The sequence below is a fragment of the Aricia agestis genome, chromosome 12 (assembly GCF_905147365.1).
Source record: "Aricia agestis chromosome 12, ilAriAges1.1, whole genome shotgun sequence".
Taxonomy (NCBI): domain Eukaryota; kingdom Metazoa; phylum Arthropoda; class Insecta; order Lepidoptera; family Lycaenidae; genus Aricia; species Aricia agestis.
The window spans coordinates 12,571,700-12,594,384 of record NC_056417.1 but is presented as its reverse complement, the minus strand read 5'-3'; the positions used below and the strand labels follow the sequence as shown (position 1 = coordinate 12,594,384).

The 22,685-nt window shown below is 36.9% G+C and overlaps 1 protein-coding gene across 1 annotated transcript; it reads left to right on the top strand.

The window, feature by feature from the left end:
* Positions 1-14,784: 14,784 nt before the first annotated feature.
* LOC121732579 lies at positions 14,785-18,510 on the top strand. The gene is made up of 5 exons (XM_042122509.1): positions 14,785-14,905; positions 16,069-16,342; positions 17,086-17,133; positions 17,702-17,789; positions 18,463-18,510. The coding sequence occupies exons 1-5, from the start codon at positions 14,836-14,838 to the stop codon at positions 18,475-18,477; spliced, it is 495 nt and encodes a 164-aa protein (XP_041978443.1). The 5' UTR covers positions 14,785-14,835; the 3' UTR covers positions 18,478-18,510.
* The last annotated feature ends 4,175 nt before the right edge of the window (positions 18,511-22,685 follow it).

The window sequence follows — 22,685 nt, the reverse complement described above, 5'->3', positions numbered from 1 at the left end:
AAGTGACGGGCTGTCAAATCCCTCCGCTCAGATCACAGATTAAACACCCTGGCCGTTGCCTAGCTTTTTAATTACAATCTCAAATTGACTTGCGAAATATTGGAAGTTAAATAATTATTAAAGTTGAAAATAATTGAAGACATGTGATGAGGCTAATATAAGAAATACGCTTGCCGTAATATTAATAATGTTTTTACCGACTTCCAAAAAGGAGGAGGTTATACGTTCGGCTGTATGTATCATTTTTTTTGTGATTTTGTGTTTATTATTACTATTTCATAGTAAAATTTTAGATAATTAAGGTTTAATTATATTATCATTACCATATTGATTGATTTATGAACTGCGTTTTAAAGCAGAGCGGTGTGTCGTAGTACGTCGTGGAGCGACGTAGCGACGTAGCGGTGTAGCGACGTAGCGCGTGAGGTAGAACTCTAAATAAGGTTACGTTTCACCTAAACTGCGTTGCAAGGATTTTGTTTTTAAAATCCAATAAAATCGCTGCGTTTTGTGACGTGGGAGAACCATGCTTCAAATAATAAATACCACGGGCTCACAAAAAACCGGCGTGAAACAGCGCTTGCGCTGTGTTTTAGCCGAGTGAGTTAGTTTACCGGTGGCCCAATCCCCTACCCTCCCCTATTCTCTACCCTACCCTCCCCTATTCCCTCTTAAAAGGCCGGCAACGCACCTGCAGCTCTTCTGATGCTGCGAGTGTTCATGGGCGACGGAAGTTGCTTTCCATCAGGTGACCCGTTTGCTCGTTTGCCCCCTTATTTCATAAAAAAAAGAAAGAAAAAGAAGCAATTCTACTGGTTCTCAATACTTGACCTCATCGCAGAGCTTAACGGAAATGTATCCAAAGTCCAAACACTGTTTCACTTGTACCTGGTTCATTTTATACAGTCTACGTTTAAAAAATAAGCAACTTTTTTTAGAAGTTAGTTTGTCTGTCTGTTTATTTATAAGACAAAACTAATATGACAAATATATCAGCTTCTACGTCCGCAGGTCAACGCCCTCATTACAGTAATTATCTGTGAGATATAACACCGATGTCTATTCAATAACGCCCGCTATCTCGCCGCGTTTGTTCTCGCTCGTTTGTTAGATGATATTATTATTGTCGTATATCATAATATATTATTTTAATTATTGTGCTATATGTTGCCCGCAAGTCGCAAGTTTGTTTATTGTTTCATACTTAAAAACTTAAAATGTTGGCAAAAAAAAAAAAAGGTTGGCATTATAAAATAATACAAGTTCGCTAAGAACAAATTTCAAATTCCTTCATCCATAAGACGATATGACAGGGGTTAGTCATAATATGATATACAGTTATTAATATTAGTAATGTAACCTATCAAGCCCCAAGCGCAACCCGGGTGCCGCATAACAATTGAATATCTATTGTGTCTGAGATTCCCACGATCGAGGTATTAAAAGTCCTAACAATATAAGGTACATTGTTGAAGTAATAGACTTAACTTTATAAAAATCTACCGCCTTTTGGAAGTCCAATTTGAAATTACAGAAATTCTAATAACACCCCTAAAGAAACGAAAAAGTGAATCAGGATTTATATTCCATACTGTTTAACGCGGGAAAAACCTCTGAAAAAAAAACCAGTTTCAACGTACTATTAAATTGCATATTTTAAACAAAAACTCAGCTTACATTTTTACCAATAAAACAATATCTTTCCAACAATAAAAAAGATAATATTGGGGAATTCGTCCATTATTTTTCACTATATCGGCGTTGGCTGTAAATCCATCGCGGCCCGGAGCTGTATCCGCTTAACTTATGTCTCCCTCGTGGCTGATACATGTCTTGTTTGTGCTGCCATCATGTGTGCTGGCGAGGAATAATTGCTGAAGAGTTTTTGATGCGAAGAGAAGAGTTTTGATACGAATAAGAGAGGTTTTAGGAATAATTGCTGAAGAGTTTTTGATACGACGAGAAGAGTTTTGATACGAATAAAAGAAGTATAACACGAAAGATGTATCAGTGTATCTTGTACATCATTTCAATTTATTGATCTAAATCCAAAAGAGATTCCAGTATGGTCATTGGTCATAATGCTACCAATTTCTGGTTGCAATCGGTACTTATATTAACAGTCAAGTTTAAATTTTTTGTTTCATTTAATGCATTAGATCGCAATCTACAATTAATTGAAACGTCTTAAAAATTGATTTTTTTACGGGCAAAAGGCCCACCACACATTCCCACCACTGCAACTCCTGTGTCGAAAGGACCAACAGTGGCAACCAACCACGAGAACCCTTTGATATGATCTCAGGGATGCCCGAGGGACAAGCTAAATCTGTCTTGGGACCCGCAACGAAATTAATCAGAAGAAATTTAGGAGTAGGAGATCCAATTTCCGTCCCCAAGCTAAGCGATCTTAAAAATTAATTGAAAGAAATTATAAAAATAAAATAAAATAGGCAGATGACAGCTCTATCCGCAGTTTGGTCGCAGTTTGTAACTAGATGACGCCCGCAACCCCGTTGCGCCAAAAATAGTTTATCGCGCGGGAACCGTACAGTTTTTCAGGATAAAAAGTATCCTATGTCCTTTGCTTAAAGTATCTCCATGCCAAATTTCACCCAAATCGGTTCAGCGCTTTGGGAGTGAAGAGGTAACAGACAGACACACTTTCGCATTTATAATATTAGTATGGATATATTTATTGTAGCAAAATGTAAAGTTTCCGTGCAATAAGTAAACTTTACTGCGCTAAATTGCGGGAAATATAGAGTCAACTTCTAAAATAATATAAAAATATCCGTGATCAATTTCGAATTTCACCCCTGTATTTCCCGCAATAAACAAAAACATAAAATGATTTTAATTCGATTTTTAAAACAATATAAATCCAATTAAGTTGGAAAATCGTCTTGAGAGTTGGCGGCAACGGCGATATTTTACAGAATTGCCGAAATAACATTTGGAATTGCCCATAAAGATGACTTACTGCTGGGGATAGACCAATAGTTTTAATATATTGCCCTCTTGTTCTGTCTTAAATGTTATGTACGCTACTGTGCACAATGAAATATTTTTAAACATGAATGCGACATGTTAGAAGGTTTTCACAAACAAAAAAAGTAATATTTTGATCGGAGTTTATGTAATTACTTAATTATATAGTAACGCTTCTGATTGCCTAAGTTCAAACAACATCATTTCCTTATAAACGATCATGAAAAAGTTACCTAATAAAAAAGTACATACACTTATATCAAACCTTGGATACTATAAACAATTAACAACTGAAAGACATGCGTTTCGACATTCAACGTGAATTCACTCCTTTATTAAAATCATAGTTTAGGAGATAAGATTGAACCATACTGTAGGGGTAAGGGGGTCCAAGGGGAAGTTTTGTAGAATTCCAAAAGAGTATGAGAAATACATGAATATAAGAATCAGTAGACAAATATAAATGTGTTTTTAATACGTACTAATCGTCACAATATCGTTTGTAGCATCATGCCGCCCTAAATATCATAGATTCCTATAAGAAAAGTCAATTGGTTACGATCGTTTTTAAAGTACTTGGTGATTGTTTAGTCCAAAAAGGACATTGTATTTGAGCACCTTTATTATGTAAGTTCACAAATGTTAGCTTGTTAACAAGTACGCGTTGCTAAGTGCACTGCTATACAGGAATATAATACAATTAAATTAAGAAATTTAAAAAAACCCCCGCCAAACAACTTTAAAAAGTAATGAAATAATATTTACTGCCTGTAAGTTCAAATAATTCCTAACTTGTGTAAAGTAATATTTTAGTCCATAATTGTTGTCACGGTGTGTCGGGGGACCGCCAAGTAAGCTACAACCTAGAACCGCCAAGTCGCTGATTATCTCCATTCGGTTCGCTGTGAATTAGTGTGAACTGATCCTTAAACTATAATGTTATGTGAAATCAAACATCTATAATAGCGGTCCCCCGACACACCTTGACAACAATTATGGACTAAAATATTACTTTACACAAGTTAGGAATTATTTGAACTTAAAGGCAGTAAATATTATTTCATTACTTTTTAAAGTTGTTTGGCGGGGTTTTTTTAAAATTTCTTAATTTAATTTTATTTCATACTTTTTAAACTTGTGTTGGTTATAGTGCAGAATAATTCCTATAATATACAGAATCATATTCTCATGATTACTATATCTATCAATGTCCTTCTCGATGAGGCCGATAATATAAGGCCAAACATGAAACCTCCACTTTGGGTTCATACGAAGCTCGGTTCCTATAGAATCCAGGTGATGCTGCAGCAGCAGCATGTAAATATTTACTGTCTCTCTATTTTTTACTGGTTGTCGCTATTAAAATGAGCCCAAACACGAAACCTCTGCTCTAAGTTGGCGAGGAGTTGGATATCCTATTGATTACCAGGTGATGCTGCAGCACCAGGTTGTATATTCACAGATGTCACGAACTACAATGAAATATAAAACCCATCAAACGACTGCAAGTTGCTGACGGCCTTTCATGAACCAGATAAACCCTGATTGTCCAGCACTGAGCAGGTTGATGATGATGAATTATAGCTAAGAACACTCTCGATCATGTCAGCTTTCAAACAAAAAAAACTAGATCAAAATCGGTCCACCCGTTTGGGTGCTACGATGCCACGGACAGATACACACACAGACAAACAGACAGACACGTCAAACTTATAACACCCCTCTTTTTTGTCGGGGGTTAAAAATAATTTGACACCACAATGACGACACGGCGCGTCAACGTATTAAGTTAGGTATGTACAAACCGTACACATACATACCAGTAGCTAAAGGTACTGTGTGTAAAATTTAATCCAAAGAAGTATCTTTGAATTAAATTACCGTAAGAACTTAAAAAACTTAAAACTGTAACTGAACAATTCCTTAAGAAATTATTATTAATAATTAATGTGTGAGTGTCTATGTATTACAGGATGTTCATTATCTAATCACTCAAGTTGCCGGCTCATTTAAAAATAACCTCAATACAAAACCCAATTCTAATTGTAGATAATATTCAATAAATAATGTTATCAGGCGGCGACATGAATAAAAAATCTGTAATAGTTGGTTTATGATAACCTTTGTCACATCATTAAATTTGTAACTGACGCTTCTTTTCGTGTCAGTTACCTAATCATCTCTAAAAGTAAATAATTAGAACATTCTGGCGTTGTTATTAAATTAATTTATAATATTATATTAAACTAGCGACCCGCCCCGGCGTCGCACGGGTATAAAATATATAGCCACTGAAAAAATTATTAAAATTGATAGCCTATGATCCTTCACGTGGTCTACTTCTTATCTGTGCCAAATAACATAAAAATTGCTCCAGTAGTTCGCGAGAAATAATTTCAAATAATTTCCCCCGTTTTTTCCATATTCTCCTATAATTAGTCTTAACATGATAAAATATAGCCTATAGCCTTCCTCAATTAATAGGCTATCTAGCACTGAAAGATTTTTTTAAATCGGACCAATAGTTCCTGAGATTAGCGAGTTCATGTTAGCCCTTTCAAATAATTTTTCCCGTTTTTCCACATTTTCCTCTATTTCTGCGCTCCTATTAGTCTTAACGTGATAAAATATAGCCTAAAGCCTTTCTCGTTAAATGGGCTATCTAACACTGAAAGATTCATCAAAATCCGTTGCGTAATTTTAATGATTAAAGGGAACAAAGGAACATGAGGGAAAAAAGCGACTTTTTATAATACGTATAGATTATTTTTAACCTTTGTAAGTCGTCTATTATTATCTTCTTTATGAGCTTACAACCGTAACTCCACTACGTGAGAGCGACGTAAACGCGCTTTTTCATTCGCAGAAGATACGATCTATGCGTGCCCCGGGCCCCGGTATGTGGACTGGCCGACCATTCTTTTGAAGAAAACCAAAATTTTTCAAAAATTTTCTTGATGGGATAGGTTAGGTTAGGTTTGATAATTTTTTTGTTATTACTGTACTAATATGACATACCCAATATCAGTTTTCTAAGACTTCAGGAAGTACCCTAACAATTTTAATGATCGGTGAGTCAGTGACAAAATTGTGGGTTTTTGGACACATTATAAAATCTATACATACTCGTAGTATAATAGAGCTACGATATTAAAACTTTGCACCTTTAATTATTATACTCATGTCATTTTATATTAAAAATTTGAACTACCTGGCAGTATCCAAATCAAAGTTACGAGGGTTCAAAAATACGACGAAACGTTTCCAGAAAAGGTAGGTAGTGTTCTTGCGCTTCGCTTGGCTCATCTTGGCGGGGGCACTACCGTGCCCCGAGAAAACAACCAATCGCGTCACTTCGTTCGACTAGATTAATTATTAACCGAATCCCAAAAATGAGGAGGTTCTTTATTCGGCTGTAGTTATTTTTATATTGAGAATATATTGAGGTTTTTCCAGTCCTTCCACTGTAAAGGCGACTTTCTGACTCCCGCGGCAAGCGATCCAACAATAATTCAAATAAAGATCGAAAAGGCACCTTAAGTACTGAAAAACCCTCAAACGCACAATTCTTCTAAATCTTCCTAATTTGTTTGCTTAGCGTTTTAAATGTATGATAATTATTTAACATGCTGATACGGTTAACAAAATTAATACATGTGCTTATCTCGTACCCTCTGACCGCATTTTATTTTGATTACACTGGACCATGTAAATATTATCTGACTGCCTCTTTTGCGTTGTTAATTATAATTGTTAAAAACATGTACTTAAATTGTTTTATGCGCAATATATATATATTTGTTTTATTGTTAGGGAAAACCAGATACATGACAACTAGAATAAATAGGGATTACTAAGCGACAAACAATACGGGTTCCGTAATGGTCACTCGGCTAGTGATCTCTTGGCGTAACTCATAGTTGGGCTCAGGCAATCCAGTCGAAGGGAGAAGCATTGGCTGTTAGTTTGGACATTGCGAAGGCCTTTGATCGGGTTTGGCATAAAGCGCTGCTTTCAAAGCTTCCATCATACGGGCTGCCCGAGAAATTATGCAAGTGGGTCACTAGTTTCTTAGCAGATAGAAGCATGAAGGTTGTAGCTGACGGCGAATGCTCGGAAACTCAGTCTGTTGATGCTGGTGTCCCTCAGGGCTGTGTGCTATCGCCTACCTTATTCATACTGCATATCAATGACATGTTAAAGACCAACGGCATTCAATGCTATGCAGATGATAGTGCAGGTTGTATATACCGGCTCCCCCAATATTTCTCGGATAAATGTCATTGAGAGTCGAAACGAACTTGTGTCCATGTCCATGGGCGACGGTAGTTGCTTTCCATCAGGTGACCCGTTTGCTCGTTTGCCCCCTTATTTTATAAAAAAAAAGGACCGCATTGCGTTTCTTTTTATTTTAGACATTTTGCTTCAAGAAAACGAAGCATGTTACTTGCAGTTTTCAGTCATTGTTGACTAAAATATGTCTCTACATTTTTTTGTCCTGGAGGCAGATCGTTGTAGCCCTGATGTCACTGCGACCCTTAAGGATCTATAGTGACTCCTTCGCATTATAGTACCGTCCCCAACCTAATGCTGCTCATAAATTGAACGATACGATTGGGCTTGGTACCAGGAATTTCCTCTGTGGATTAGTATTCGTAGCAACCAAGGTGCTTGTTTCTGCTATGTCAGGACAGTTGAGGAGAAGGTGTATAGGTGTCTCGTCCTCCTCCTCGCAAAATCTACAAGCCGTTAATATTATGCTACATACATATTAACGACTTGTAGATTCACAGTCAGGGGCGGATCTTGAATTTGTGGGGCCCCGGGCTAATACTGCTTAGGTGCCCTACCTAATTACTCAACTAATTGCCATTTTGACAAGAAACTGTTTTCTGTAGTGATGTAGGTATATCTATATTCTATACTTAATATTATAAAGCGAAAGAGTGTGTTACTTTGTTTGCTTGTTTGTTTGAACGCGCTAATCTCAGGAACTACTGGTCCGATTTGAAAAATTCCTTCAGTCTTAGATATCCCATTTATCGAGGAAGGCTATTGGTTATATTTTATCATGCTAAGACTAATAGGAGCGAAGAAATAGAGGAAAATGTAGAAAAAATGGGTATAAATTATTTGACAGGGCTTATTTGAACGCGCTAATCTCAGTCACTACTGGTCCGATTTAAAAAATTCTTTCAGTGTTTGATAGCTCATTTATCGAGAAAGGCTATATTTTATCACGCTGAGACTAATAGGAGCTAAGAAATAGAGGAAAATGTGGAAAAAAAATGGGAGGAAATATATTATTTGAAAGGGCTTATTTGAACGCGCTAATCTCAGGAACTACTGGTCCGATTTGTAAAATTCTTTCAGTGTTAGATAGTCCATTTATCTAAAAATGCTATATTTTATCACGCTACGACTAATAGGAGCGAAGAAATAGAGGAAAATGTTGAAAAAACAGGAGGAAATCATTTGAAAGGGCTTATTTGAACGTGCTAATCTCAGGAACTACTGGTCTGATTTGAAAAATTCTTTCAGTGTTAGATTGTGCATTTATAGAGAAAGGCTACAGGCTATATTTTATCACGCTACAACTAATAAAAGTGAAGAAAGAGAGAAAAATTTTGAAAAAACGGGAGGAAATTATTTGAAAGGGCTTATTTGAACGCGCTAATCTCAGGAACTACTGGTCCGATTTGAAAAAATCTTTTTCATAGAAATAGAGAAAATTATGGAAAAACCCCCCGTTTTTCCATAATTTTCTCTATTTCTATGCTTCTATTAGTCTTAAATTAATAAAATATAGCTTATAGCCTTCCTCAATAAATGGCCTATCCAACACTGAAAGAATTTTTCAAATCGGACCAGTAGTTCCTGAGATTAGCGCGTTCAAACTAACAAACGAACTGCAAATTCTTTTATTTGGTCATCGCATTGTAGGTCCTTTATTAAATAGAAATTTATCGAAAGAACTGATAATTGATGATGACATTGTTGTCCTGTATTTGTTTTCTATATACGACATCCTGGAGAAAGAACACTCTGCTCCCCGTGTATTATATTTCTCTATGGCTCTGCTTCACAGCTAGTGATCAGCATCGTTAAAAAATCTTTAAGATGGTATAGCAGTTTGGGAAAACATCAACAAGTTTCTTTTCATAAATTAGCCAAAAAATTTCACTGCAAGAGGTGTAAGACTCTGTCTTTGACTGCAGTAAGTAAGATTTTAACTGAATGCACTCATTCATTAAATGTTTGTCTACGGCATTTGGATAATGCGCCAACCTTATGATCGGATTTTTTTTTTAATTCTAGATATTTTTTATTATTGACAATATCGTCTATTGGTTTCAGTTCGGTTGGGGGCCCTCTGTATTCGCGGGGCCCTGGGCTGCAGCCCAAAAAGCCATATAGTAGATCCGCCCCTGTTCACAGAACACATACGACTATTTATTAACGTTATCATCAAATAGGTGAATTAAATAAATTAGCATTACGATCGCGAGGTTTTAAGATGAGCTTTAAAAATGATTATTAAGCTATTCGAAATACACAACAAAAAAAACTCCTTGGTGGTAAGGAAGAGTTCTCGACTCTTGAGCTACCGCCTGGTGACAGACAGATGGACGGACAGACGGACAGTGTTAAGGGCTCCCCACTCAAAACTGCGAATTCGCATCGCAATTCGCAATATCTTTTTTAGTATGAGTTTTGTTGCAGATTTTTGCGATGCGATGCGAATTCGCAGTTTTGTGTGGGAGCCCTAATAGGTTCACTTTTTTACCCTTTGGTTACTGAACCCTGAAAACTAATACAAGGAGACAATATGAATGCATCGCGTCACGTTGCGCGATGTCATTATGACCTCCGTCGTCCGAACTCCAAGCGATAAGATAATTCATTTCATTTAGCGGGAAATAAAAAGATTGATATTTTGACGCCAGCTTATGTAAACAGTCTTGTAATTGCTGTTATCTGTGTTCTAAGGCTGATCGCACATTTATTAGCAACATACGCGCCGTACGCGCACCGCATAGTACACGAAATACAGCGCGTACAATGCGGACGTATGTGCGAGATTTCACAAAATGTCGTATTCAACGGATTCGGATTCTAAAACGTAGCGCGTTTGGCGCGTGCGTGCTGATTAATGTGCGATTACCTTTAGGCGGCATCCACTCCAGCACAGTTAGTAAAGCCAAAGCTGGCCAAAGCAAAGAATGGTATATGTATTCTACTACCTATGGAAAGAATTGCTTCAATGGAAGTGACAAAGTGACAGACTGGCAAAGTAGGAAGAAAGCCTTCTTTAAGGGCTGATGATAGAACAAAAGTGTCAGTATGTAATCGATGCTAAAAAGATGTTTTAGTGCCTTACTGGAATTTACTTACAAGACAGTTATTTTCAGCAAGGCTCTAAAACATCCTTCTAGTTTTCTAAATTATTAAGAAGCTAAAATAAGAATGAACGCACGTTTGGCTTTTCGTCAGCTATCATTTTGGTATACCAAAGTTTATTTGTCTGTTCTTATCCGCCTATAATTTGTACTGTTCTTTTACTATTTCATTTCATAGAAACGCATTTTTCAGACTGGTATATCTCAACCCTAAGGGTGAAGCCAAACGAACGTAATTTGTGAGTTGTAAGTCGCAGAATTTCGGTCGCGTAAATAGTTTTTCATACAAATTATGACTCACAAAATTACGCTCGTGTGAATCTAAGCACACTAGGCCGAAATAATGCGGCGTAAATTCCGCATGATTCCGCCTGAAATGTATTTTAAATGACCGATGACACACTATTCAGTCGCGTTCCGTCCGTATTTTGTATGCGTTTGACATTGCGGACGTAATTATGCGGAATTTACGTCGCGTAACTCCGGCCTAGTGTGTTTAGACACTAAAATACATTACGGGCGTAATCATGCGAAATTTCCGCCGCGTAACTTCGGCCTAGTGTGTTTAGACACAAACGGGACTTTTGTATGAAATTGAATGCAGCAGAATTTCTGCCAGCCGAAATTCTGCGACTCGCAACTCACAAAACGCTCGTTTGGCTTCACCCTAAGAAACATAAATTAAACATGCATTATTCCGCGGTTTCCTCCACAACAAAGTAGGAGCACGTACCTACACGCTGACAGTCGCACAATAACACACAAATCACTGTTACTGTTAGTTATTGCCCCTCGTAACAAGAAGGTGCAGTTGTCATCAGCTTTTCGTTCATCATCATCACGGGCGGAAGATATTCAGTGCTGCTAGGATCTGGTGAATGTCAGAACTAATCAATAGCCATCATATTATAGAACCAGAAACAGAAGGGGATACTCAGTGCTGTAAGGATCATTTCGCATGTGGGTAAAGAACTAAATTAATCTAAAACTAAATCTTATGGAATCAGAAACATTCCTTATGCTCTCTCCCATAAATAAGGTACCGAGGCGTGATAGATTTAGATAAAGATTTTAAATTACATTAAACTGAATTTAAAACCTTGGTACGAACAAAATGTAACAAAAGAGGCAGAAAAAGGATATGAGCGAAAAAGGTAGGTATATAATATTATATTATTATTGTACTCAATAAAAAAACACAGGGAGCGTCCACAAATTACGAGAGGAAATGGCCAGTCTTTCACTGAATCTCATGTGGGGGAAATAGAGTATTAGAAAAACTCACGTTATATTTTATTTCAACATAATTTGCGTAGTTGGGTGAGTTTATTTTAAATATAATAATATTTTTATGTAATTTTTACTGGTAAGTAATGCGAATCCAACATAAGCGGACGTGGTATTTCTAATAGTTAATAGTTAGTTGTTATTACATCGGTAAAAGTTGGAGCAGAAAAGTATAGATGTTTGTTAACTGCGTCTACTTTAATGATGTCTACTTAGTAATTTTTTGTATACGATTTGAAACGCACGTGTATGATACAAACATCGATTTTGAAAGCAGATTTTTGTGAAATATTAAAAAAAGAAAATGCTGCAGCAAACGCAGACGCTTGCCAACCGAATAAAAATAAATCAGTGTGATACACTGCAGGCGTCACTGCATAACGGCCTGACACATCTTTTGAATACACTTGTTACAAATCTTTGGCGTTTTTTAAGAATTAAGTTCCATATTCGAAAGCAAAATCTACTATATTTTGTATAGTCTAGACAAGGCTTTTGAAAAAAGGAACATGGCTAAGAATGGAGCTACCTTGGTACTGTTTATGGCCATTTTGACTTATATTTAGATATTCCGATGTAGATACTACGTGCTATAAAAATACTGCACAGATTAAGTCGTAAGCAACATCTACTTAAGTCGTAGTCCAGACGCCGTTGTTTTGCTTAAAGCGATAATAATACTAATGCTGTGTCTTTTCAAAAGTGCAAAATGCTAATGCGGCTAATGATAAAAAAAATAAAAAATAACGTTTTTACTGTGAAATAAATGTAGGATACGTTTTTAAGTTGTTATATTATTATATTACAAACGGTGCTGCTCGCAAGTTCTGTTATGCTGGAACTTGGCTTGACACGCTACCGCGTGTCACAATAGACATAACTAGCAGTAGTTCGACTGCAAAGAGAAGGACAGTTTTCAATATCTGTCAAATTCGTCGGGTTTCACTAGGATTATAAACGGAATGTGTCTCGCGCTGGCTGATATAATTTATTTTTAAATATTTAAAATAAAGATTTCAAAATTGGATTCTGACAATTTTAATCGCATTATATGCCAAAACACAAACAACAATACGACCAAAGAGGAACACGTCCAGCGAATATGTCATAGTTTTAAATTCGTAGGTAACAAGTTAACAACCCTAGCGACGATTTTCGTCATAATACGTCAAATTTAAAAATTTCAACATCAGTTCTAAATCGGTATACTCTATAATTCTGTCTACTCTGCGCGTGTCTAGATCTCTCTCGTTGATCATCATAAAATTCATATATCGAACGCAATTTTTTCCTATTAAATTCCGTCATAAAAAATTGAAAGTTATGATTTAATACTTGGCAGACGTGCACAAACGTGGGATCGATGGAACCATCGCGAAATTCAAATCACGTCAACGACCTTTTCTCCCGGAAATTGAAGGGCCGGGACGCTTGACCTAAACGTCAATGTGACACCTGTCAAAACGCGACTTCCACCCCGAGTAGGGTATGTTAAAATACCCGCATTGTTTTTAGTTTTAGTAAAATAATTCTAATCTAAAAATTAGCTAATAAATATTAATATTAATCTTTATTATACCAAAACAACACCTTCAAATGAACGCACGTTTGAAAGTTTGTTTAATGAAAAACTATTTTGCTGCTCGATAGGAAAGTTGTCTATCGTATAAGTACTAAAATTTCATATTTTGTAAGAATCTAATAAAAAAACCCAAAAGAAAACGTTTTAATAAAAATCAATACGTTTATTTGTTTTTGCCTGTTCTAAAAAAATGTTTGGCCGATATAAAAATCAATTCGTGACCTTAAGGTCATAATCATAAAGATGTAGATACATCAGGGTGTACCGTCACGACCGAGACCTATCTGGTCAATAAATTCTTTGCTATTTCCCAGCAGATACTATCCTGCGATGGAGGATATTGAAGATAATGTTCGGCGGGATAGTATGGAGGCGATATCCTTTTATACAGAAATACATCCTTACCACAGACGTTTATTTTTTTAAATTTCTAATTTAAAGCCCAAGGCTGCAGCTTTTCACATTGGGTCATGATGGATAAAGATATAACTACTCGGTCTTCTCTGTTGCTACTATCCCAAATAGTAATTGACAACGCGCCCACGCACGCCGCGCCTCACTGACCAAGTTTCAAGTGCCAGAGAAAGAGAAAAGAATTAGAACAGGCATACGGAAAGAGAAGGAGGAATGACTTCTACTCTCCCTCCGTCTTACGAATTTTCAATCAGGTCACGCAAGTTTAACAATTTTCAACCCATCCCAAAAAAAGCAAAAACGCTAAATAAATGGTCACTTAAATAATAATTTATAGACGCCTGCACTACATCAGACAAAATTTAAAAAGTCAAAATCGAAGAAAGTCCGACTCCACATCATCTTACCTTCATAATGAAGACACAGTACTGGCCCGCCTCCTCTAAACGGGTAATAGAGCCATTACATGCGCGCGCGCATATCCCCGCTATCGGTCCATCGCGCTGCCCTGGGGCACACCATAAAACACTCCAACTATTTCCTAATATCTCGCATTGATTGATATCGTAATTTCATTATGATTGGTTGTTTTCCAAAACGGGATATACTATAGGGTTGAAAGACCGAGAAAATGACTGGCCGCAAACGCTAGTTTTCCGTATTCGATTTACAAATTCGTTTTCCTTATTCGTAATTCCATGAGGCTAATAGTATAGGTCTACCCAATGATTTTTTAATATAATATCATAGGTCTACCAGAATCTGATGGCAAAAAGTGAGAAAATAAATTGACCCTAGCAATACCGGGGTAAGTGGAATAAAACATTTTGATCCTTTCTTTTCTTATAGGCTATAGCGGCTGATTCTGTACTGTGACAGGCAAATATAAAAAATTATCCAATGATCGAGGATATTTTTTAAAAATCTGCTGTCAAAAATTGCCGTTCCGTTCATTTTGTTCACGCGCGAAGTGGATGCGGAATGGCATACTGCAGAGGTAGAAACTAGAAACATCTGCAAGAAGTCTGCAAACCATATGGAGGAAAAAACAAACTTCAAAATAATCGTCAAATATTCTGACAATTATTTTAAAGAATTTCGGTCCGAAAAGAAAATATCGGACAATATTCTCGTTAACAATATTCGTGATAATTTAATAACATGGGTACAGAAGTATCAGAGTACAGCTCAGTGAATCTACCGTATCGTGGACATACACGGCGCTTACGAGGTTTCCAACCCATATTTAGTTTAGACCAGGGGTTCCCAAACTGTGCGCCGCGACGCCCTTGTGAGCCGCGCCGTGGAAAGGCAAGAGGGGCGCCGTGAGTCGATTCCTCCATCATTATCCGAAACCAGTTCTTGGTTCTAAATATTATAAAATAAAATTATAATATTTAATCATGTAAATCAGGTAGATAATTAAATACTTATTTGTTTATTACTATAATTATTAAAGGTATTTATTATGTATCTTTTTCTAATAACTAGGTAAAGTGTCGTGACAAAATATTCGTGTAACTGCCCCGGAGGCCGAAAAAGATCGGGAACCCCTGGTTTAGACTTTACACCACATTTTATAGTTTACTTGATGACCCGGTGAACTTCGTATCACTTTTCTCCTAATATCAGCTTCCCTACCTTCCCTGGACTTCCACGACTATTTCAAAACATAAATTAGCCAAATCGGTTCAGCCGCTTTCGAGTTTTGTGACACAAACAAAATTTTAAATTTTTGATTTAAGTAAGTATATCAATATATTAATCAAAAAGTCATTCACACCTGATGATGATTTTATCGAAACCGGTCGCGTAAAACACAAATGTTTATTAATAAAAGTGGAAAAGTGCATTAAAAGTGTATATTATTACTGTGAAATCAAAAATTTATATCAGTACAGTAAAATGAACACTATCAAAAGTGTTCATTTTACTGTACTGTGGAAAGCAATGATATTCTATGTTACTAACGTGGAAAGTATCTTCCTGAACATTTGGAATGGATATTCCATTGGAAATAGTGCAAAAAGTTGTATTTTATTAGTGTTCACATATAGTGGTCCTATAATACTAGCATCACGCTATCTATAGCTAGCCAAATATTGTTGAGGCAAAACCAAACACAATTCAAATCTATAATAACAGTATGGCATATACAGGGTGTAACAAAAACAAGTGATAATAATTTAGGTCGTGTACGGCAAGGACCCGAGCGTCACGAGTTTCCCCATACAAAAGTGAAAAAAATTTTTGGTCTTTCAGCGCTGCTACTTTCACAGTGAACTCTCTACAGGGAACACGTACACTACCTAAATTATTATCACTTGTTTTTGTTACACCCTGTATATAAATAAACGTAATTGTTATGTTTTTTAACTCTTTAATTTTTTACAGAAAAATGTAAAGATCAGAAGCAGAAAATCAGCTACTGCACATCTTCCGAACTGAACACGTTTTCGGGACCAACTCCTACTCGTACAACTGTTGTTTCGACAATATTTAACAAATACAGACGTTTAGCAAATGATACTACTATTGTCAAACATTCGCCGAAACTTACAGACCAAGTGGAAGATAATATTTTCGGCCCGATACTGTATATTATATTAGCCATTTTAGTAGACTTTTTACTCGAATATGTACCATTCAGAGGTAGCAACGAAAAGGGGTATGTCCATTCTAACATTATATTTGGTGCCAACTGCCAAAGTTTTTAGGTCTACCCCTCTCTGTCTGAGGTATGTTTAAAAGGCCTGATAGACGCACGAACTTAAAGTTCGCGAACCATACCCCCAGGCTCACGGCTCGCGGCTCGCAGCTCTTTGCTGCCACACAGGCCATTTAGATGTCTGTTACCCCTTTAAAGTACAACATAGTACGTTTTCCGTATTCGGAATTCCGTGTGACTAGTACAAATGTTCATTTTTTAACGCGCTAATGCGCCGGCTTTGCAATTGAAACATACATGCGGAATTCGTTCCGTTCCAGAAAAAAGCGAATAGTGATTCCGTGCGTTCGTATTTCCGAAAACGGAGAACGAATTCGGAAATTGAATACGGAAAACGTCCGCGGCCAGCCATAATGTCTGTTTGCTTTTCGTGTTTATTCTGTGAACCGACTTAGGTCAGTCTTGTATATCCTTTTCATGGACATGGATGGAGCGTAGTCGCGAGCTCTATAAAAAATTGCCATTACAATTTGTTTTAGCCGTGTTATTGGAGTTAGTTTACGGCCATTCCCAATATTTGATCTATCTCTGGTTTTGCCCTACTAGAGATAGGAATAGCTCACATTAGACATTAGAGACATATATTTTATGTCAATTATGAGCTATTCCTATCTCTAGTAGGGCAAAACCAGAGATAGATCAAATATTGGGAACGGCCGTTAATGTATTTTAATATTTTTCAGGCTGATTCGCACTTGTATTGCTATGACTGCAGTGTGTATGTGGCTTTTGTGAGTAAAACTGCCAAAAAAATTTTCACTGTCTTCGAAGTCTTTTTGTGATCGCCAGAACGCACTGTGGCGGTCGTTTTCATTAGAGCCGCAACGTGGATTTCGCGTCGTGGCTGTTTCACTGTGACCACAACGCGTTGTGAGCTATTTTTTCGCTCACTGAGCGAGGTTTCTTACATCAGCACGGCACGCGTCAACGGCAGCCGTCGACAAGTGCCATTCGTCTGTAAGGAGCCTTATGAGTTATGTTATGTCGGCTGAGTTTGACATTACACGACCAAATTACGTAGGTCCGCATTGTGTGTATGAAACAATTTCCCTGATAGTATAATCACCGACGGACAGATTTTTAGACTAAAAAAATAAAGACCTTTGCATCCGTTGTGGATTATTTATACAGTATTTTCAGCTCAAAGCAGCCACTCTGCAAATATACCGTAGTGCTTAGGACAAGATTTTAAAAGTCCGTATGGTTGCCCCAACACATACGGCATTCTTCTTTTCAGACTCAAGCGTATTGTAATCAAGTAGAGTAGATGAAGTGTAAAATGTTATCATCCTTTTTCAGTTGGTTTATAATCCACGCGGGACAAGTTAACCCATTGATTGGTCCACGTCTAAAGAATACTACCGTCGCTTGGATCGCTTATAAGATTGTAAGTTTGTAAGAGATTGTATTACACTAATCTTAAAATTAAATTATTTCTGTCTGTTAATATGCGCCATAATAGAATTTCAGCGCAACCAAGTTTTGCATCTATTACATACCTACAATAATTACAATATTGAAGATAAAATTTAAAATCATATGATACTGAAAGTGCTCGCCTCGCCGCTGCCATTCCGGTGTAGCGCGGCCCTAAGCACTGGTCCGATTTTGCTGAAATTTTGTATGGAGATGAGAGAAAAAAATGAAAGAACACAAGATAATTTTTATCCCGAAAATATGTACGGTCCCTTCGCGATAAAAGTTTGACGCAACGGAGTTGCGGGCGTCATCTAGTAATAAATATGAAAGATATTAGAAAAGAGATATGGCCAAGAAATATGATGCGGCATGATGCGGCCTTTCCACGTTTGCTCATCAAATACAGGCGATTATAAACGTGTATGATAAGGAGCATATTCGTCTATGATTGCTTATGATAGACTTAGATTGTATATCAAATCAACAATCATCCATCATGGCCAAACCTAAGAAGAGGGTTTGATGTGTCTTCCGAGACAAACATTTGAGCTAGCTACTTGATCAATTTTTACATGTGATTCTTTATACCGAAACTAGGTATGGCAGCAAAAATCACGAACTAACGTCATGAAACATTTCAGGGAAATCCAGCCTGAGAAGTCAAACAACTGATCTATAATACAGATATGACAGAATAAAAAGTAATTATGCGCTTTGCCTTTAATTTATAAGTATTTAAGAGACTAGCTATATTATGAATTTAAGGAAAGTAATAACTAATAACACATAAGTCAAAAAAGTTTCCCGGGAACCATATCTAGCTAGACCGTAAAATCATATCTAATTCATAATTATTATAGTTACGTAGTAACTAGTAAGTATTTGGCAGTGACGGTTTAAGACTACTTGATGCCCTAAGCAATCCATGCCTGTGTACCCCCCCCCCATCCGTATGTATGTCAACTAGAATCTGTCTTTAAGCTTTTACCACCTAAAAATATTAGTAATTATTTTTTAGAAACTTTTTGGTGAGATTTTTGGTGAAGTGGGAGTGGTGAGACGTGATGCCCTAAGGACGGATGTTTCTTGTCCTTCTTCTGGTGCCCCCTCAGACGTGATGCCCTAGGCAATAGCTTAATTTGATTAAGGGTTAATCCGTCACTGGTATTTAGTAAACTGTGATTATAGACAGAACGAACCAGTAGGCCGACTTCAAACAAACTGGCCATTTAAGAGGGAAGACACTCTCTTCTTGAAGTTTTGCAGGTCTTTCCAGAAATACTGCTGGCGATAGTTCGTTCCCGAATTTTACTGTGCGTGGCAGAAAGTTACGCGAAAAACGCACAGTGGAAGATTGCCACTCATTATGGTGATGAGGATGGTATATTTTTCGCGTGGAACGATGGCGAAAAGTTGCAGGAGATATGATTCCAAACAATTCCTCAGGGCACTCCCCGTGATACAACCGATAAGCTTTGTCCACACTGTGCCTCTTTTTGTTCGTCAAGGGCATGCGTTATAGCGCAGTCAACAGCGAACGTGAGGCATGCCGCGACGCATGCGCTCTGACCGTATCCAAAACTCCAAAAATGACAATATTGGCGTTGCGTTCCTTGACGCATTCAATTATTGAATGCGCCATTATGAAAGTTGATGACGAAAATTGAAGATGAAAGTGCACAGTGTGGACATAGCTACTGAGTATGCAGAGCGAATATAAGTGTTTCATAAATCTACCGCACTGGTAGATTTATGAAACACTTATATTATATATTTACATGTTATATCCCACTAAAATCCAGCGTGGAAATTGAGGCTTTACCAGAGTTAATAACAATAATTGTCAAATTGGTTAATACACAAGCAAAAGTAATTCCTTGTAATTGTCCCCCTCACAAGTCACAACGCGCCCCCAAAACAAATCCGACGATATCGCGCCAGATCAAAATAACATTTGTACTCAAATCATTTATCAACTGTGATTCTCTTTCCATTTGGCGGCCCCTAACTTACAGGCCAATTTCTAGGGTGCGCACATGTTGAAGATTGTGCTTGTATTTTACCCGACTGCGTCTAAAGAGGAATGTTTTTAGTGTATTAAATATTATATTATGTACTTGTATGCACTCTCTTATAGTGCCTAAAAACATTATTTTTGTATAGTTTTAGCTTGGGTTAGACCAGCCGTGAGCAGGGACTGATTTTTTTGCACACATCAAGGTACAGAGGCGGCCATTTTAGGACGTGAAAAAGTAGCTGCTGCTTCAATTGTTTATAATTTTAGGAAGTAAGGAAAAATAGTTTTAAGTATAACATTCCTAGTAGAACTACAAACTCTACAATCTCTACAATCAAACGAAAGAAAACAAATCCTTTGTGGACACTGACCTCTATAATACACTGGACAGGCTATGCCGTACAAAATGACAGCTATTTTTTGTGCCGATTTGAAGCGCCGCGGTGAGCGTACTGTGAACTAATTACATAGACAATTACAACCGCCATTTGCAAAATTATAGTAGTTCCAAGTACACTCACTACTGCTTTCACATAGCAATCAGCGCCAATATGGCGACTTTCAAATAGGAACATTTTATTGATAGCGATCGCCTGTCCAGTGTATTATAGAGGTCAGTGTTTGTGGAGGTTTCATATGAATTTGAATCATTAAATGAATGATGATTTAGACATAAACATGACACTAACTGCCGCACTCAGAGTGGAACATTAATTACTTAAATGTAATTAATTCAAAATTTTGACATAAGCCCCATACATTATCTGTCAAACTCTTCATTAAATTGAAGGTTAATCGTAATTAAATGTCTCTGAGTACGGCGGTTATTCTGTAAAAAACATAATTAAGTTAAAGTTAAGTAACCATTAAACCTCTAAGTGCGGCCGTTAGGACTAGGAGTACAAAACTTACTATTCATACCCAGTAGCCGCTTTCCACTCCGCCTATATCCATGTTCTCCCCTCACAGTACTAATGTGTTTCCAGGGAATACCGTCTTGTGGGGAGATCACCATTACTGGTGGTGGTAGCCGGTGATGACGTTTACATTAAAATTTAATATTCGAATTAAATTCTACCACTTGTAATGAATACGGAACGAGCTAATTTTTTTTTTGTTTGTTTAAGGAGGTTTGTGAGACGTAGAAAAAAATTAAACGCCTAGAAATTAACTTTAATAATTTGATAAAACTATGGGATTGTAGTTTTGAATAGCTCTTTAAATGTGGTTTAGGTTTCGAAATTATTAAAACTTTTATGGTGTGATTAACAAAATAAAGCTATGGGGAAACGATGTCAAAAAATACTGTAATATTGAATATTCTGACGGAATTTGGAGGAATTCAACTATATAATTAATTCTTAACATCTGTGCACAGTGTACACCTAAATTGGAATTAATTAATTAATTAATTAATTATGATTATAAAGGAAATACATAGCAAGGGGTTAGGGGATTGGGCCTCCGGTAAACTCACTCACTCGGCGAAACATAGCGCTAGCGCTGTTTCACGCCGGTTTTCTGTGAGAAAGTGGTATTTCTCCGGTCGAGCCGGCCCATTCGTGCCGAAGCATGGCTCCCACGTATGAAAAAATTATTAAAATTATTGCGGCCTAGTATTTACTATGCAGGCTAGGACATCTAAAGAAGGACCAGCCTTCGCTACTGAAATTATTATTGTCACGACATAATTTGCAGCTTCCTCTCATTTCACGTACTGTAGACATAATGTAAATAATCTATAAGCTACCGGAAAAATGACTAAATATGTTCATTACACACGTCCATTCATATTGTAATGGCCAAAACACAATTTAAAACAACACTCCCCCTCCCCATCTGATCTATTCTGCCCCCGAATTTTCGCCATATTGCTCCCAATTTAAATGATAATACGCCGGCCCTTCTTACAATAAAAATTATTGCGGCCAGTTTATTTTATTACGATTTTTATTGTATTCAAATAAGTACGGACGACATCGGATTCGCTCCCCAAAAGAAGGTTTCCGTTCGGAAAATATACCCAAGGGTCGGGTGCGCATGGTTACAGATTTTCAAGAATTATCAGGACGTTATATTATTTTGTTTTGCTATAAAATTCTGTAGTAATTCTATGCTTTTTTTGCTTTAGGAATTACGTAACAAAATAATTATTACTATGTAGTTGAGAATTTCAATGTCATATTATGTCCAGTACTTTTGATTCTATAGTGCGTCAATAAAAGCGCTTTACTATAAATTCAGCAACGGAATCGGATTAAGATAATATGTTGACAGGACTTTATTTACGAAGTGCATCTGAACTTGGCGTTGGATTGAATTTCAACTCTTTCTTAGGCCAAAAATTTGCCTACAGGAACTAGGCTTTATTTTAACAGGTATGTTTTTGGTGGGGTTTATATTACTAAAAAAGCGTTATTATAATATTACTAGCTGTCCCGGTGAACTTCGTGTCACTTAAAAACCTTCCCTGGACTTCTACGAATATTTAAAGACTAAAATTAGCCCAATCCGTTCAGCCGTTCTCGAGTTTTGCGCTTAGCAACACATTCAGCGACTCATTTTTATATTATAGATAAAGATGTCGCCTTTTCGCCACAAATCTTCAAGTTTTTAAGGTTTCTTGAGTCTTGATAGGACGCTGTCTTTATTGGCTCTGTATCCTTTTTCTTTACATTATCACAGTCACCCTACGTTTCGGTAAAAGCTTAGTGGAAAAAGAATGAAAGCTTTTACTTGTTTATTCGTTTATTTTCGCACATTCCAACAAACTAGTGATTCCTTTGCTCGGTCAATTTTCTCTCACTCCCTTATTGGTTCAGGAATAGAATTAACATAGGCAAATAA